The sequence below is a fragment of the Cyanistes caeruleus genome, chromosome 2, assembly GCF_971803275.1.
Source record: "Cyanistes caeruleus chromosome 2, bCyaCae1.hap1.1, whole genome shotgun sequence".
In the NCBI taxonomy this organism is placed as follows: domain Eukaryota; kingdom Metazoa; phylum Chordata; class Aves; order Passeriformes; family Paridae; genus Cyanistes; species Cyanistes caeruleus.
This window is the reverse complement of record NC_141702.1, coordinates 58,063,409-58,078,210: the sequence shown is the minus strand read 5'-3', so window position 1 is coordinate 58,078,210 and position 14,802 is coordinate 58,063,409. Positions and strand designations below refer to the sequence as shown.

At 36.5% G+C, this 14,802-nt stretch overlaps 1 protein-coding gene across 4 annotated transcripts in view; it reads right to left on the bottom strand.

The window, feature by feature from the left end:
- Window positions 1–14,802, bottom strand: part of ESR1 (estrogen receptor 1) — a 183,154-nt gene that overhangs the window by 46,364 nt on the left and 121,988 nt on the right. For all 4 annotated transcript variants that reach the window (XM_086877292.1, XM_023923389.2, XM_086877293.1 and 1 more), the window contains exon 5: window positions 5,257–5,592. In XM_086877292.1, coding sequence (XP_086733418.1) covers window positions 5,257–5,592 — 336 coding nt within the window. The remainder of the gene's footprint in view (window positions 1–5,256; window positions 5,593–14,802) is intronic.

The window sequence follows — 14,802 nt, the reverse complement described above, 5'->3', positions numbered from 1 at the left end:
ACACTAAGAGAATAATGAAATACATTAAGGTAATACTTTTGACATAACAGCATTTCTGTAGAAAAGCAGAGTAACGATTTTGTTCATTTTATTAAAGACCATTCTGAATGTGATACTATATCCCCAAGATGTTATGTAAGTCATGAACATAAGAATCACATCTTTCAGGAATACGTGATTCAGAAATGAACATTCATCTACACTGATACCTTGCCTACATGTGATTTTTAGTGATTTGTCTGAATTAAATGGTAAAAGGCTCAATTTACATGTAAAGTGTAGCCCACCACAATCTGTTAGCACCCACCTCATGTGCAGCTGCCAGCTATTCCAACTGGCTGGGGCAATCAAAAGGCAGTGTCAGGATCTTACAGAGACCACCTGGGAGGACTGCAGCCTAAATCCCCATTAGGCCATCTAAAGAGTAAGGCATCCTGAATGTTTTTGTTTATGTCACAGGTCATTGTACAAAATTTTTGTTCATTTAATCTAGCAAACACACTTGTATTACTGGCCAAGGTTTTGAAAAAAAAAAAAAAAATTAACACAAGCTTTTATGTACTTGGCATACCATGAATTGCATTGTCATAGAGGAACTTGGTTCTGACCTCAGACAAAAATCATGTCATATCTTGGTATTGAAGATATTTTTTGAGGTTACACATAAGAAGCTGCCACAAGTTCTCGTTTCCCCAGAAACTGGTTAACACCTCCAAGTTTACAGAGCCAGTTTAAGCAAATTTGAACTGATGCTGAATTGGTTGCAATAAAGACTGACACCAGTTCTAACCTTCCCAATCAGCGCATGTCTGCAAAGATACTCATCTCATTTTGAAGATTTTCCTCAGCATTTCTTTATAACAGATCTCTGCCTACATTATTTTACACAGTCTATCACAAATTATATTGTATTACTCCATTTTGTAGATAGTTTCACCTTTGTCCAATACATCTAATTAGCTGTTTCTTCTTCCATGTCCATCTATTCATATAATCAGAAAGACTGGCTGATCAAAAACTATTCTTTAAAGCCTACACAGCAACATAAACTCCAAAAATGTCCCTGAAAGTCTTTACATTTTTTTGTAAACTGTATCTTCATTGCTTTTCTGTTCTGTTGATATAAATTTCTTCCTTCTTCAAAAAATGTAATCTTCCTGGATTTCAGTAAAGCTTTCAATAGTCTCTCACAGTATGCTTCTGGACAAAATACCTGGCACAAATCTGCTTTCATACTTTAGTTTAAAGATGAGTAATTACTTTTATCACTAGAAGTTAATTTCATTGATCAACATTCAAAATTAAATGTATTAAGATGTTCTTCCAAAAAAAAGTAGTCAGGCTTCACTAACAAATTTAGTTTTGGGGTTGGGGCATAGGCTAAATTGTATGTGTGTGTTCAGGGGTTGTACAAAGGGATTGTTTAAATTACTTTGTAATGTCATGCAAGAGGTGAGCACCTCGCTCATGGGTCGGGCACAAAGGGTTACTGTGAATGGGGTGACATATGGCTGGTGACCTGTCACTTGTGGGGTCCCACAGGGCTCCATCCTCTTCCCTTGGCTCTTCTACATCTTCATGAATTACTTGGACACAGGACTGGAAGGGATACTGAGCAAGTTCACAGCCGATACAAAACTAGGAGCAGCTGCTGACTCCCTTGAGGGCAGGGAGGCCCTGCAGAGAGACCTCAATAAATTATAGGACTGGGTAATCACCAACCATAAGAATTTCCACATGGGAAAGTGCCAGATTCTGTACCTGGGACAGGGCAACCTTGAGAGACAGACTGGGAAATAAGATCCTGGAGAGCAGTGCCATGGAAAGGGACCTGGGGGTCCTGGTCCATGGCAAGTTGAACACGAGCCAGCAGTGCCCTGGCAGCCAGGAGGGCCAACCCTGATCTGGGGGGCATCAGGCACAGCATGGCCAGCTGGGAAAGGGAGGGGATTGTCCTGCTCTGCTCTGAGCTGGGGCAGCCTCACCTCCAGTGCTGGGGACAGTTTTGGGTATCACAATATAACAACATTAAACTGTTAGAGAGCAGCCAAAGGAGGGCCATGATGGTGAAGGGCCAGGAGGGGAAGCTGCATGAAGAGTGGCTGAGGTGACTTGTTCAGCCTGGAGATGAGGAGACTGAGGGGAGACCTCACTGCAGTTACAACTTCTTAGTGAGGCCAGAGGAGGGTCAGACACTGATCTCTTCTCTGTGGTGACAGGGCCCAAAGGAATGGCCTGAAATTATGTCCAGGGAGGTTTAGGTTTATATTAGAAAAAGGATCTTCACAAAAAGGAGTCTGGGCACTGGAACAGGCTCCCCATCAGCCTGGAAGAGTTCAACAAGAATTTGGACTACTCTCCGAGGCACATGGTGTGACTCCTGGGGATGGTGCTGTGCAGGACCAGGACTTGGACCCAGTAGTCCTTGTGGGTCCCTACCAACACGGCATATCCTGTCATTCTGTGATCACTATGGAATGTGATTTCAACTCAGCCACTCAAATAGACTTCACTACTTGTTTTCCGACATCTGGCATATAGGTAAATTAACTTGCACAATGTTTCCAAGGCTTGAAAAATGTGTGTAGGGGAAGCTGTTTCCTGCAACTGCTTTTTTTCTATTGCTAAAAAAGACACTCGCTTTTTAGGAAAAAAATATATTCTTACCCTTGATCCTGAAGCTTGAAACCCTAGCTGAAACAATAACTGAGTGGATTTCCACAATGCTGTTACACCAAATACCTAACAGAGTCAAGTAATTCAGTTCCCCTGTTCATGCCTAATATATAAAAAATCCCCTCTGATTAAGCTGCATAGTATAATTCCTAATAATAATTCAATTCAGTATAATTCCTAATAATAAGTCAATGGCAATGTACTGTGTGGGTGAAAATACAATTTATATTGTCATACTTATTTCCATTAATGTATATGTATTCCAGATATGTTCCAGCAAAAGGAAACTTTGGCAAGCAAAGACTCAGTCTCTGAAAGGTGATCAGTATTTCTAAAATTTAATATCAGCAACTAGCTACACTCAGTCTTTCCTAGGGACCAAATAAGAGATGAAAAAAATATATATATTTAAGCACTTAGATCCAAATTTCTTCATTTCAGAGTTCCCAGCTGCAGAGGTAGGTAAACAATTGGAGATGAATTCTTTTAAATCAACTTTCTAAAACACTTTAATTTCTGCTTCTGTTCATGCATACTGTTCTTCAGGTCACAACATCAAGAACCAGCTAGGTGTCCAGCACTTTCAGAACCACCAAGTTTTTTTTTTCTCTCTGCCCTGCTTTTGGTATAATTGTTGTTTTCCTTAGGTATAATTGTTTTTACAGAGCCTAACAGATCAAACTATTACTGGGAAAGGATTTTTGTTTTTTAATTCTAGCCAAAGTTCAACAGTACTACATAAAACCTCATCTGCTGGAGTACTTATTAATGGATATATATGGTCAAGTCACTGGGCTTGGTTTCTCCTTAGGATCTATTTTGACAACTAATGTAAATTTAAATGTAAAATATATTGGATAGACACAAACAGTTGATAATCTTATATATTTGATTTTCTGGTATCAGACTCTTCCTTAAAATGTGAAGCTTATATTTGGTAAACCAGGAAATTTTTTGATCATTGCCAGTTTTAATCCTCTTCTGACCAGCAGTTCTAGAGAGATTTCTGAATAAATGCCAGATCTTGATTCTCTGAAAATCTTACTTCATTTCTAAACATATTTCCATTAATTACACTCTCAAAATCAAAAGTAGTGGAAGAAGCCAAATGTTCCTAGTTGGACAGCATAATGAATTGTGGTATATTCATCTTAAATTTAAGTAATTTATTTTAACAGACTGAGACTAATTATATCTCTAAAAATCCATAGAAAGGTAATTTGAATTTATCTTTTTTGATAGTGAATAGCTAATAGAATAATTTAACACTATGTATATAGGTTTATTTTTCAAAAGCATTTTTGTAATGGCATGATGCAAAACATACCTAAATTAACAGCAGAACAGCTCTTCATGCCTGTAGATCAGGCTTAAACCACCGTGACTTTGTCAAGAATAAAATTCTCAAGTGATTTCTTATAAGATACAATGAGAAATGAAACACACACAGGTTCTCATTGATCACAGCTGGAGCCCACAAAGTGACATGTGAAAAGTGGCTGAAAGGGAACCCTTAAGGGCTGCAAAAGACATGGTTATTGATTTACCAGGAACAGTCTTGCCAAGTTCAGATGAAGGAAAACAGAAAAATGGCATAACCTGGGTGTAATTCTTTTGAGGTAATGCACTACGTGAGTGAGAGCCGTGTTAGTCGTCTCTAGCATCCCTTCCTAAAGCATCTACATAATTTTAATTAAATAAATGGCTACAGTAAAAACTTAGAAGATCAGAATTACGATGAGTTATGAACTATAAATTACCATGTGTGCCAGTGTTTTTACCAAGGTAAAACTATGACATGTGCAATAAATGTCTTCCAAATTTTTAAATCTTAACTTATGAGGATTATTTGTGTAGACTGAAATTTAGAAAGGTGATGAACTTTAACTACAAAACTACTCTCTCATTTAATTTATATAGATTAATTGAACTACATGAATGAATATATAACATACAGTCAAAGAGAAACATATTTCCCACAATTCTGTAATTCCTTTTGGGAAACGAAGGAATTGTGGTGTACCAAAAAAAAATTTCATACTAAAACTGTTATTCTGGATTTTTTTTTCAAACCCAAAATTCATGAAAAAACTGTAATTCACAGTCAAAACTATAACCTGGCAATTAAATAAATCATTGTAATACTTATGGGCTTAGCACTAGTACTGAACTTATGGCTTAAATGACATACATGAGAGTAACCCTTTTCTAAGGGTATCAAAATACTAAACAAAATTTGATTAGATCAAATTGACTGGATTTGACCAATAATCTCTTTCAAACTTTAATTTTGACCAGTTTTGTATGAAAAAAAAATTTGCAAACAAAAAACTGCCCAACATTCTAGAGTAGGGAAAATAACTTTTTTGAATAACTCTTTCCTCAAAAGTTGCTTATATTGCACTATAGCATTTTATTGACCAATATAACATAAAATTTGTTTAATGTTGTAAATTTTGTTAATGTATTTAAGCTTAAATTAACAATTTGTAAGTAGTCAGAAAATCAGTACATAGGGTTATTTTTTTTGTTTGTGATCTACAGGTTTTATAGTTGACTAGGGCTTTTTTTTTTCCTTACCTGGAACTCTCTTTGCCCAGTTGATCATGTGCACTAATTCTCTGTCTGCAAGGTTGGTCAACAGGGTCATCATAGAAGCTTCATTGAATGGTCTGTTTGGGTCATATTCAGAATAAACTAGGGGTGGCTCAGCTTCCAGCAAGGCACTGACCATCTGTTCTGCCGTCAGGGACAGGGCTGGGCTGTTCTTCTTGTTATGTTTAACCACCAGTGGACTTGTCCAAAGGGTGGGAGCTCGCAGCTCTGTTGAAGAAGCCTCCCCATTTTTGGAATCCTGCTCCTCTCTTTGGCGTTTTTGTTTCATCACTCGCCCACCTCTGCGGTCTTTCCGGATTCCTAGAGACACACAAGAATATAATGAGCTCCTTTCCTTGAACTTAAGTATTACATACACTTGGCTTCAGTCAACAGCAGATGCTTTTGATAGACCCAGGCAGCATTGATTCTTGATTTATTTTCTGAAGACTTCTTCAGGAATCTTACACCAGTAGTTGGACAGAAAAATTATCTTTTAAAGTACAGTCTCAGGAATAGTGCGCTCCTCCCTAAAATTCAAATCAGTTGGGCTCACACAGAACTCTAGACTAGTGACACTGTACAGCTGCCTTAGCCCCACAAAAGTTGGTTATTGGTTTTTTATAGCCTGAAACTTCAAAGTATGTCCCAACCTCTAGCAGAACATTATTGTATAAATAATCAATGATAAATTAATGATGTTGGTGGGTCAGACGGATCACAGAAGTAGCTCTCAAAAACTATCTTTTTTGCTTAAGGTCACCAATTATTTTAATTAAACATCATCCTATTACTGATCCTGCGATCTTCATAATTATATAAAAAATACTCAAGAAAGTATCCATTATAAGATGAGTTTATATAGCAATAAAGAATGCCATTTAAGTAGATAAACATAAGCATGAAAAGGAGAGATAATTGCAACCTCAGATTCTAACGTGAGAGACCTACTGTCAAAAGGCTGAAATAACCACAACAGAAACCATTACTGTCATTACTGCACATTTCTGCAATGTGCTTTGCACTGTATGACCCTGAACCTTAGGATATTATCAAGTCAGCCATACCAATTCAAACAACATAAGACCTTTACTGCAGAACAAAATCTCCCTTTGTGGAAATGTTACAAGAAAAATATAATGATAAAGCCCACGTGGACTCCAACCATAAAGGACAGGTTAAGTCTGGCTCCAAGTGGAGGAGTAACAGGCATTTTGAGACTGAGTCAAAAACTTAAATCCATCATCAAGAGGCGGCAAGGGAGGACAACCAAGTAATAATGAAAACACACAAGGAATTGAGATATGAGGAAAAGGCAGCTTATGATGAGGCTTATTCTGGAGTTCTCATGCAATAGGAAAAAGCACCCCTAGTCCCAGCTTGAAACACAAGAGAAGTATCTACAGAGAATAAATATGTAAACCATTCAAGAAAGGGAAGAGAAAACATTTGAAAACAAAACAAAACAAAACAAAAACACTTGCCAGAAATCAGTACAGGTATTTCTAACAGTTGGGGAAAGGGAAACACAACATTTGCTCAGCTGTCTTCACACCACAAAACTTCAAACCTTTAGAATTCCAGTCTTTGTTGGCAGCATTTTCATCTCATGCTTTCAAATAAATGTTAGTCCTTTCCAACCTCAAAGAAACAGGGAGAATCATTAAATCTCTTTTCCTTTTTCTTCAACTATGGTGAGATTTTCATTGAATTAGTATTTGGAGATTAGGCATTTTATTTTTAATTCATTCAAAATCTGCTGGGCTTTGTGATTCTATTCCATTAATCTATTCAGATAAAGGGAGTTCAATAAATCTTTCATCATTCCTATTACTTAACCTATCTACATTTTCCCATTGACTAAACTATTTCTAAGCCAAAACTCTCAAGTGTGTTGCTGTTTCCATTTTTCATTCAACAACGCCAATCCTTCCTACCACTGAACAGTTTCTGTTAAGAGGAGGGGGTGAGATTCTTGCGATTCAGAAAAACACAAATCTTATACTGGCAAATTGTCATTGTGGAGCTATTCTCACTGCTAACTTCCTTGCAATACTCGATAGCAAGCATGCTCTATTTGTAACAGATATTTTTGTTACATGCTTTCTATCAATTTAACATTTTTGAATTAAAATTGCCCTGTGAAACATGTAAATATAATTACATGAAAAAGCCCACACGGTTCACAGAAACTAAAGCATTTTCTAACTTTCTCATATTCCAAATTTTACAGCTAGAAATCATCTAGAAATTTTCTTTCAAAGAGAAACCATCCTTAGGGTCTGTGGTGTTCAACAGACTCATAAATAGATAGGCTGACATAATTCATAAACAAGAATTTGGGGTTAGAAAAATACTATTAAAACATCAGATAAGTTTACAAAGTAAATAGAAGGCTAGAAATTACTGGGAAAGGAAGGGAGGACAGAACAACTTCATAAATCACAGAGTTTATTATCATGAGGCACACTACAGTGAACACTGCATGCAGTTCTGTTCTTCCCAAATTAAAAAGAGATATAAAAATAAATGAAAAAGGGATAAGAGAAAAACAGATAAGGTGATTTGTAATGTGAAACAACTTTGGTGTAAGAAATATCTAAGTTAACTATGTCTGCTTGGCCTGCAAGCTAGATACAAGACTACAAAATCAGGAATAGCAAAAAGATGAATAAGATACAAAACACTAAAGCTTCTCTTCAAAGTCAAGAAGGTTTCAAATTAAAATACCCCATGCAAGAACCCTCAGAACTGACAGGAAGAGGTTCTTTTTCACACCATGGAGAAAGAAAACTGACAATGTGAATAAATTAGAAGGTGGTATAGTTAGAAAGCTGCAGGTGAAATGTGATAGAGAACAGAATTCATTAAAGGTTAATGAATATAAGTAGGGCAACTTCAGCACTAAGTCTCCATCACATGGATTACTGGAAGATCAGAGTTTTTTTGAGTTTGCTTTTTTTACTTAGTCCTGCCTGCCTTACTAAGTAAAACAAAGATGTGCCGAGGATTTTACGTAACAGAGGAAAGGTGTCAAATGTAAGCATATTTAGCTGCTTACAAATAAACCAGATGTTAAATAAGAACAATAGTTTTATTTTTAATTCATCTGAAAGCCTACCACTGGCCTTTTTTCACCTTAGAACAAAAAAAGTGGTGCATTAAGCAAAGCTGAACGTAACCAGTTTGAAGGAGATGCCCCCCCACAAATCTATTTCTTGAATTTTTACTTTGGGATTTGAAAAAAATCAACCAACCAACCATAGCAATTTTACTATTGGATTTAAGAGACTAAATCTGAAAAAAAAAGTCAGTAAGAGTATGCATTTCTTCTGCATCACATCACCAGCTTTTATTAACACAGACAGAAAGGTCTCTGAACCTCTATAATTACCATATTCATCAGAGATTTACAGAACTTACTACTAACTCCTTACCTAAGCCCTAGATGGACAAGCAACAAACTTATTCATTTTCTTGGACTAAACAGGAGTGAGTATCTCTCTGAAAAATGCAAGTGCTCTCAAATCTCCTTCAACTTAATCAAATTTTATCTCTGTTAAAAAGAGATAATAGTGATGCACAGTCACTAAGTCCAAAAAAGGCAACTCTATCAAACCACAGTTTCCTTGCCAAAACTGCAATTATTCTGTAAGGATTTTTTAAATATATGAATGCATCAACTTTAATTCAACAGTCCAGCCAATAAAGGGATCTTAATTGTCAAGTGTTATGAAAAACAATATTCTAGCAAAAATTGAAGTACTATGCATTTTGAAAGAGCTCTAAAACAATTTCCACTTCAGTTTTAAAGCTGCAAGAGACAAGATTTTCAAAGGCAGCTTTATAAAGCTTCATATGTAAATTCAGTCAGACTTTTGGACACGGAGACAGGTTTCAAAACTGCAAAGTAATTATACATAATCACAAATCATTAGAACCTGATCAGCAATAAAATTGCATATGGACAATAAAAGTTCATATGACACTCCCATGGAAGGGGAGTTGGAACTGATGATCTTAAACTATCCTTTCTATCTCAAAGTTTTATGAGCATATGCTTGTGAAAGAAATGTTAATTCTTATGAAATATTTCCCTAGTGTTTTCCCACATGTCATTAAAACAAAACTAAAAATAAATCCCAGGTCATTAAAACAAAATATCCAAAATTAAAAATGCACTGAATGAGCATTGGATCTCAGCCATTCAACAACCATTTTTTCCTACCTGTTGCTAATAACAAAGCTCCATTTTTATAACTTCAGTACTATATAAAGTATTCAAGAATATTTAGAGGAAGGAAATGAAGAGACCAATTAGAATCATATTTTCTCAGCTGTGTGTGAACTATAGAATCATGCATTTTAGATTTGAAGATACAGGTATAATATCAAATTTTATTCAAGTTAAATATATACCCAGTGAACTGGTTTATATAACATTTTTCAACGTCTTTCTTGTTAGAAATTTGGTCAGTCAACAACAGTTTGTTGCCACATGGGGTTTTTTGGGGTTTGTTTTTTTTGTTTTTTTGCTTGTTTGTGTTCATTGTTTTTGTTTGGTTTGGTTTTTTGGGGTTTTTTTGGGGTTTTTTTTCCCATTTAAGAAGACAAAATAAAAGATGGATCTATGACTGGGTTTGAAAACAGTGATGAGTAAATGGTTTACCAGCTAACTTTGCAGCCTGGAACAACCTTTGAACCTAAGGCTCTTTGTCCACACTTCTGGTCCTTGTCAGCAGACCCCAGACTAGAGAGATTTGACGCTTTTATATACAGGCACAACCTTGTAGCATTAACAGCCTATAATTTTGTCAGTTTGTCAAAAGAGTGTTTCAAATGTGCTTGGAAACATCTTCTCTTCTAAACAATGTTGTTGCTCTTCAAGATCAACCTACCTCATTGGCATCCTGTTGAAAATTGCCAGCGAGAAAGAATCTCTGTTTTAGAGAGAAAGAATCTCTAGTGTTTTGTAAAACAAAACCTCCTTGGCAATAAAAGACAAAATGTATGTGGTAAGTAAAAGATACTATAAATAAGAAGGTATCTGTCAGAGAGCCAAAGTCAATTGCCCTGCTGATGATCAGAGTGTTAAGGGGGAATGCACACAACAGGCCATGGCAGAGATGCCACACAAATCCTTTACAGCAGTGTTTGCAAAGGAAGAAAACAGGTTTTCCTACGACATAAACCTGCCTTTCCGAAACTGAAACTGGGTTTGAAGAGGCCAGAAATTCAAAAGCCTCTCTTCAAATGTCCAAGTATGGGAAGGATTTACTGAACAGTCAGGGGAAGTCCTCTGGGGCTGAGTGCAGGCCCACTTTGGTGTCATTGCTCCTGTAAGCCAAAGCAAGGGACTGCAAAAGCAGAACAGTGTGAACAAGCCAACAGTTCCCTTACAGACACAAATGTCTAAGCACAACTGGCTTTAGAGTCCGAAGGGCAGAGGCAAGAAAGGCAGCTGTCTCCTAACAGCCTCCTATAGCAATTTCTCTTCACAGGTAGGCCTCATTAGGCACACCTCTGCTGAATTCAATAGCTTGATAATGCTTCATTGGAAACAAAACAGAATCCTACAGCTTCCTTTAAAACATAAGGTCACTGTAGCTGCTGTACCTAAGTAGAAGTCAATAATATAATTTCATTCTTGATAGATTTGTAATGGATGCAGATTGCTGAAGCTATGACTGCAATGTAGGCTCTAATATTGTAACACATCTCAGTGTGATGGTCCTTCCAAGGTCATTTTAAAGACTTTTGAGATTTTTGGGAACTTTTCTGCTTGAATCTCTCTATTTATATAGAGATATATTTATATATTATTTGGTCACAGAAAAGTAACACCACCTTCCAAATTCAAATTTTATAGTCTAATAAATACATCTTTTGAATACAATTCAGACAATCATCCCCTTATTTCATTCCCATTTCTCTTTCGGAAAATGAAACAGTGATGTAAATTGTGCTGAAAACCCAGGTGGGTTAACAATTAGTTTAAATGAGAAACATTGTCTGAAATCTTCTAAAAAGATTAATCAGAATTTAATGTCTAATCTCAAACAGACCTGCCCCAAGTGACAATGCTTAACAGCCTGGTTTCTGACAAGGATATGTAGACATTCAGGACTATAAATAAGTAACAGATTTGTGTTCAGTCTGTGCACCTGGATGTTACAGTCTTTTCGACTCCTGAGTGCTGTACATCTATTTATGTTTTTTCAAAAAATATCTCTTATCCTTTTATAAACTGGGGCTTATTTCTCCTCTCTAATCAGGACCTCCTTCTATTGGAGACAGAGGGAGAGAGAAGTCACAGTGTGGGGTTTAGATTCAGATATTCTTGTTCAACTCCTGGCTCTGCTATTTAGCTTGCTCATTGACCAAGTCACACGAAGTATCTCAGTGCCTCAGAACTCCTACTAACTAAAATGCAGATCATAAAACTGGTCTTCCATGTAAAGCTTTAAAGACCTGGTGACAAAAAATAGCTGTTAACAAGCAGGCAAATGTCATTTGGGGTCTCTAATGACTATTCATAATGCACAGTTTGAGAACCAATGATCTATTAATTAAAGATGAAGGTGCAAGGCATGATTCACCCTAATCTATATTTTTGTATTCAGTCTTTGGCAGTCATAGCACATGTTTTAAAGAGCATCTTAGGACATGTAGGAGTGAAACAAGAGAAGTTCAATTAATCCATTATTCAAATTAATCCCTTTCAGTGCCGACACTCCTAATAAACTCGTACCAAGTTTTGGTTACAGTAGTATGGCAACTGCCTCATTTCTAGACAATATTTACAATGAGCCTTTAGATATTTCAGGAATCACAATAAGGCCTTTAGAGGAACTTTCTCAACCTTTACATCAACCATGATTTGGGAAATCATGATTGATTTTTTGATACATTTTAGAAATTACTTAAGTTAATTTAGCATTGGAGGTATTTGGCCTGATACCAGGACTGAGTGCTAGAACTGAACTGTAAATGTCTAACCAAGAGAAGAACCATCATACAATCACAGAATCATAGACTGCTTTGGGTTGGAGAGAATCTTAAAGATCATCTAGTTCCAACCTCCTTGCCATGGGCAAAGACACCTTTCATTAGACTAGGCTGCTCAGAGCCCCATCCAAGCTGGCATTGAACACTTCCAGGGATGGGGCAAAGTCTCTGAGCAACCTGCTCCATGTCTCCCTCCACCACCTTCAGAGAAAAGAATTTCTTCCTAATATCTCATCCAAACCTACCCTCTTCCAGTTTGAAACCATTAGCACTTGTCCTACCACTAAATTATTTTGTAAAAAAATCCCTCTTGAGCTCTCTTATAGCTCTAGTACTCTAGAAATTACTCAAGTAATGAAAAAAGTATGAAAAGGCCAAAAAGCCAGTGTAAATAAATATACAACTATAATCAGCTTTACAATCTCAAACAAGTGTTCAAGAGCTAAACATTAAAAATTTTACATATCCAGTTATGGCACATAACAAAGTATAAGACAATTTGTCCCATTTTATCCTATTTCCACCTGACTGCAAAGGATTTAACCATGTATAAATTAATTGTTGAATCTGCTTTGAGCAGATGGCTCAACAAATGACCTCCTAGACTTCCTTCTTGCACAGATCATGTTATGAAGTGGAATAGGAAGATAAATCATTTTTGGCAAAGGTGTTCACAACAATGATCTCTCTTTCTAATTTTGGGGGCAGAACACAGGAATATTATATTTTGAGACAATTTAATGGCAGTGATCCCCTTCACATGTGTGCAAAGAGGAGAGAAAAAAAATCACTAAAAAATCTGATTTCATTTCCACCTTATTTTCCCAGAAAACTGCTGTAAACTCACAAAACTTTGCTTCAAATGTTCATGAGTACATGATTTCAGCCCAACAATTACAACTTGAAAGAGTACATTTCCTCATATATTTATCAGGCCCCACCTACACAGTTATTTGGCTTAGTACAGAACAGTATGTCTAATAAATATCACTGAGGTTCTCCTTGAACAAACCAGAATCATTTCACATCCACAGTCCATTTTCCTTCATTCACTAATGTCTCTTTTTAATATAGTAGTTCATTAAAAGATAATTACATGAAAATGTAGAAGACCTTGAGTCTGTCCAGTGGTTGCATCAGACATCAATTTACTTCTACTTTGAGAATGATTTTAATAACTCTCTAGCCTTTTTGCATGAATAAATATAGAATTCAGCAAGGAAGCATAGCTCTTTCCATTTAAAGATGAAAATTAGCAAGGTCCTTCTCTGAGAGAATGAAATATTTGGGTTTTTCCATTTTCCCTGTAAAAATTTATCTTAAATTTCAGCAAGACTGTTGCACTGACCCAGACTGGCTTAGAGGTGGGTAGCTATTTCTAAAGAATGTAACAGAAAAACTGAAACCTAGAGACTCCAATCTCTAGGAGTTAATAAAAGTTTCTACAGTCAAATGGCATGTGATTTTAGCACTCTGTTACAGCCAGCAGAGAGTTTCACTCCCTGGGCTGTATAGCAGTAATTTCTGAAGCATTCTCAGACAGATTTTGAAGGTAACATTGAAGGATGTAGGCTTCAAATGTGCGGTAACGCTGTATTTTCATTATCACAACAAACAGTACACAGAATCTTGTCTCTACAACCTGAGATTTCAGGCTGTTCAAAGAAGTTAATACCCCATGTCACATACATAATCACCATCTGAATCTAGCACATGAGCACTCAGATCTTTGATGGCCACATTTCCTATGATTTGATGTTAGGAAGCCATCAGCACTCAACAATTGAAAGAATTATGTAGTTGTCAGGGTGGTTAAACATGGTCTATCAGGTAAATAATGGGTTTTTCTTTAGGTGTCTGGCATTTAGCATTATGGCAATTTTTTGCCATAGCCATGAATTCCTCTAGCACCCTGTTGCTCTGATCCCACACAGCACTTAATGATAAATCTGTCTTGCCACACATTGAAAGGAGGGGAAGAATGCTAACTCCTAGAAACCCTCATTCACTTACCACACTATAAAAAGAATAAAAAATAATAAAAAGAATAAAAATAAATAAAATTAAATAATTAATAAAATTAATAAAAAGCAATGAAATAAAGTGCCTTTGGTTTCATAAAATTAGTATCTTTGGGCCCAAGTCATCAGAAAGCTCTTAAAACAATGGAGAAACAGCAAACTAGGCATTTGTATTGGAGCAGAGGTCATCTGCATGTATGGTTGGAGTCTCAGGGTTGCAACTGCTGTAACTCCGTGTGAAAGCTGGGACTCTCCATCATGTGAAAGCTGGAGTGCACTTCTCCAAATCAGAACAGAAACAAGCTTCAAGAAGGCATCAGATTGTAAACAAAAACAAGGCTTCTGTCCCCTGCTATGGAACAGAAGTAAAACAGACATGGCAATGATCTTATTCGATGTGTCCCCTTTATCCTCACGTACAAACAGGGGAGCACAGACTAAATAATAACACATAATTTTTATGTCCTTTGGGTTTATCCAGAAAGAGAGAATGAAGCATGTG